The sequence below is a fragment of the Nematolebias whitei genome, unplaced genomic scaffold, assembly GCF_014905685.2.
Source record: "Nematolebias whitei isolate Nwh7 unplaced genomic scaffold, NemWhi1 Nwh_scaf_3802, whole genome shotgun sequence".
Classification (NCBI taxonomy): Eukaryota; Metazoa; Chordata; class Actinopteri; order Cyprinodontiformes; family Rivulidae; genus Nematolebias; species Nematolebias whitei.
This window is the reverse complement of record NW_023622347.1, coordinates 1-4,831: the sequence shown is the minus strand read 5'-3', so window position 1 is coordinate 4,831 and position 4,831 is coordinate 1. Positions and strand designations below refer to the sequence as shown.

General features: G+C 39.7%; 1 protein-coding gene across 1 annotated transcript; it reads left to right on the top strand.

Moving 5' to 3' along the window:
- Positions 1–2,678: 2,678 nt before the first annotated feature.
- LOC119429618 lies at positions 2,679–4,195 on the top strand (the record flags this gene model as incomplete). Its single annotated transcript, XM_037697216.1, has 2 exons — positions 2,679–3,243; positions 3,719–4,195. Coding segments are annotated over exons 1-2 (993 nt in total), but the record flags the coding sequence as incomplete, so codon positions are not given.
- Between the last annotated feature and the right edge of the window lie 636 nt (positions 4,196–4,831).

The window sequence follows — 4,831 nt, the reverse complement described above, 5'->3', positions numbered from 1 at the left end:
CACAGGCTTTTAAGCATTCCTGTGATGTATGACATTCACTTTGTAAATGCACGCCTTGTTGGACTAACGCCACCTTTTCCGATCTGCATTCGTTCAGAGCTTTTGATGTGAGCTGCAACTGTTGTTGTAGCGTATCGTTGTCTGAACACAGTGCTTGGTACTTAAACTCTCTTTCCCTCATCTTCTCCTCATATGAGTGAGCTTGTAATGACAGCTGAGCTTGTGAGAGCTCTCTGTCACGTTGTAACTCATTCGCACTGGTCTCCTGATCAAATTTAGACTGTGCCATGAGTTTGAGGTACTCCTCTTTTTTGCTGTTTAACCTTATTGCAAGGTCGTCAGCCTTGTTTACCACAGCATAGAATGTTGCTTTCAATAAGAGCGCCAATTTAGCCAGCTGTTCATAGCTTGACTTTGTTCTGTCTGTAGAGGTCACACTCTCTGCAACATCCTTCAGCTCGTCCAATAACTCTTTTGAGTTCATGCTGTCCACCTGTTCACCATATGGATGTAAGGATTCTGTGAGCAGCGTCAACGCACTCTCTAACTAGTCCTTCATCTCACAAGGATCAATATTCTTTTCTGTCACATCTGCCATGGTTATTCACTGTTCAGCACTTATCTGGTTAAACAGTTGCCAACTTCAGATATTTTAACAGGTAAATATTTGTATTCAAGTGCCATGTGAGTTTCACACACTATTTTAGCCCTGGGTTCACTCAACAGTACTGTATAAGCCAACTTCTTCAAATGAATGGGCACCTATTTGTAAGATTCACCCCAAAGCATGAATATTCTAAGTAAATGCCTCTTTCTGGCAGTGTTACTTAATGAGCTTAAATCTAACAGATACAAGAACCAGGCCTTTTTCAGTGTTCATTTACTCTAAAGCACTTAAAAATTAAATAAACCTGCAATTTTTCTAAAAGTCTCACAGCAACTTTAGTTTTTAAATGCTTTTTAAGCAGTTTTATCTACCAGAATTTGCTATTTAAAACAGTAACTCATAAACTAGGCTGAATTAACTAAAGCAAAAATATTTTAAATGAAAGGCAGTGAGCAGCCTCCTTTCAGGAAAACTGTTATATTCCCCTTTCAACATTAGGTGGCGGTGTAAGCTTATTTTTACCAGCAGAAGTCTATGACAACTTCCTGTGAACCGTTCTGTTCTTTTGACATTCGGTTGTTAGCCGTTAGCTAGAATTAGCATCAGCCAAACATGGTCACATCAGCACTTTCTGAACGGATTTAAAGCTTAAGCGTGGCGTCGCTTTAACAAGCACGTCTATCTGCATGAACACATGAGTTTTGGGAACAGTGGCAGCTCATTTAGCGATTTTAAACACAGAGGAGGCTTCGGTTGAACCGAGATTCATTTCCGGGGTCACGTGATTGAATCAACCAATGAACAACGGGGTGGGTTTTACAATCTGACATCAGAGGGAGTGAACGCAGACATGACACCAATTTCTCAGCGAACCAGAGCGACCCAAACAGCGGTTTTCAACCAATCACAGCTCGTGATTCCAGCTATCATGTTAGCAGTTGGCCTGACAAAGTCCGGTCAACTTTCGTCCATTAACTTTCAAAATGCACCTTCACTGCTACAAATGTAACGAAGCTCTTTCAACAGTGGTCTGAGATGGCGCTCAGCTTCAAAACAGCGTTTTATCCATTCAAAACACGACTCGTTCAACGAATCTGAACCGAGTCCGACAGCAGAACCGGGTCAGGACCCCCCTCTCTGCCACAGTTTAAACAGAATAAAGCGTTTTACCACAGCATGCCAGCTTTAGTTACACGACAGATGTACAAATTTCAGCTTTAAAATGAACACATTGACTTTACTTTCAGCTCTAAAAACAGTGTTTTTCTTAGAACACCGACTCGTCCGAGCCGTTATCTAGAACCGAACTGGATCAGTACCAGAACCACACAGCTGATAACAGTTTCAAACAGGGCAAGTCACCTTCCCACAGCTGAAAACATATCATTGTATTTTATCTGAGCACCACAGCTGAAAAACATTGCTTTTTACAGTCGAACAGAAATCTGCACTTTTTATGCCAACATGCAGTTCAAGTATTACACAAATAACAAAGTCCATTCCATGAGACGTACGGTGCCACCAGTATGTAGTGAGAGAGCCGAGAGATGGATTTAGCTCAGGGGTGCTCTCTTACATTTTATAATATATGGACTAATTCAAGTACATAATATTATACTCAATTTAAACGGATTCTTTCATTTTTCTGGACTAGGTAATATCGTGTCTAGAAGATTAAATGTGGACAAAGACGTGTTTAAATTTCTGACCCACCATAATAGTGCGGTCTTTTATTTATCAAAACGATTTAAACACATCACACATTTACACATTGATTGGCATAATTGATTACAATAACACAGCTTAATTAATAAGCTTTACAATGAGAAATCATACGGCCATGATTTCTCACTTGCAGCTAAAAACAACAGACATATCCTTAGGCCCTGTACACACGTAGCCTGGTGTTTGAAAAAACGAATATCTGCGCAAAAAAATATCACCGTACATACATGTTCGGATAGAGAAAATGATCGTCTACATGAACCCGGTGATGTTCACCACAGAGCGTTGTAAAGAATATGCCCAACCCATAGGAGGCAGTGTAGTGCAAAGGTGAAACGTATATCAGCCAATCACAACCCTTCAAAGCAACCACAACTTCCTGTTAGTATTGAATCATGGCGCCTGGAGGTTCGTTTGTGTGGACAGACCGCGAGGTTGAACTACTATTAAATACCGTGTTGGAGTACAAAGTTAATAAAACTCAGGAAAATGTCGACTGGGAATCCTGTCAGAACAAGTATGTTGATATTTTAGCGCTTTTTTTAGAGCATTACCCAACGGAGTCCTCCGACGAGTTTCCCCATTCACATGCCGACATCACGCGCGGGAATTTAACAACAAAAATGAAAGCAGTCCGAGGTAAATATCGCCATGCTGTTGATACAGGACGCAGGAGTGGACACGGTCGAGTGGTTCTTCTGTACTTCGAACTGTGCGAACAAATCTGGGGTGGCTCTCCAGCTAGTACTACCATATCCTCCGGTATTGAAACAGCTGACCTGGATCATTCTCGGACCCTACCCTCACCATCCACATCTTCTTCCTCCACTACCATGGATGTAGCAGACACAGGGTCTGATAATGAAAGCAGTGTGGGTCCTACTTCAAAGGAGAGGAGAGACCTGCTTGATGTACGTATATTTTTCTGTCCATTCCTCATAAATAAAAGTACTTTTGCTGTAAATGTTCATCTGTTGGATGTACTATAATTCACGGAACAGGTTTGTTGAATTGTGTTGCTATTAAAAATACAGTTAAGGCAATATGTGTGTTAAAAATGATGCAAGAGTTGAGGTGTGTGGTGGAGGCTGGAATGTGATGTTTTTTATATTTTACTGTGTACGGGTTGCTGATTTATTTTTATTATTATTGCAAAAAAGAAATGACACCATCATGCTCTTACTCATCTCATATTATGTTAGGCCTACATATTCATTAGTTTGATGGGGTGGTGGGTACAAAATACACTTTAAGACATATAGCAAACATTGGATACGCTGTTATTACATATTGTTATGTAGAAGTGATGTGAAAAGTACAACATCAACATGATCCAGGTTTACTTTTTTATGTTTAATTGTGATGATTTTCATTTCTCTTTTGAAGGCAAAACTAAAAGGACACAGACACGACCGTCTGAGGAGAAAGCTGCCTGCTGAGACCCAGTGGCTGAATGCTCTTGAGGAAGACAAGCGTGTGAAAAAGAGACTGGTGGAAATCATTGAGACATCAGAACAAAAAGCATCCGAAAACTATTCAAAAATGTCCAATACACTGGAAAGACTTACCACATCGATTGTTGATGGGTTTTCTCTTCTGAAACAGGTCATTCATACACCTGCACAACCACCACACTACATGCCATATGAGCCAAGAGGTCCGATGTATTCGCACACAATGGCCCACCATTCTGTCCACCAAATCTCAGCAAATTACCCATACCCAAACAACTCCACTTCTGACAGAACACGTCAAAACACAAGACCAGGAAACACTATGAACACTGAAGCTGTGTTCCACACACACCTGCTGAAGCCACTGACCAATTTTCATTCAGTCAGGCCCTTTTTAGTGACCAGTAGAGTACTGTTTTATACATCGAAGCAAGTCTGGTACAGTTAAGTATATACAAGTTCCTCTTTTGCACAAGGTTGCACACATGTCAGGTTGTTAATCACAGTGTTATTTACTCTGACAGTGTTTTTTTTTCTGTTTGCTATCTTTTTATACATACTGTGAAAAGCTTAAAATGTAGCAATTGCACAATACTTTAACTATTTATATTTTTGTTACGTGAATCTTTATAAGAGTGGTGATCTAGTCCAGTCCTTGGGAGCTACTGCTACTTAGATGTATTTATTTCTCCAAAACACCACTATCAAATACATACTGATGATTGAAATCAGCTATTTCATACTGGTTTGTTGAAGAAAATGCAGCTGAAATGTACCTGTGGTAGCTCCCAAGTTATGGACTTGGGCATCACTGATTTAAAAGTGTACAGTAACTGTGCTGCTTTTCTCCCATGTTTAAAAAGCTTTATCTGTTGTAGATCTGTCATAATCTGATCTGTTCATAAATGAAACACAAAATAAGAACATGTTAAGTGTGTTCGTTTGAATAAATTGACAAACATTTTAAAAGCAAGTTTCTTTATGTGAATTTTTGTGAATATGACATTTATCAGTTACAAATACAGTCATGTTCATCAGAAAGTAT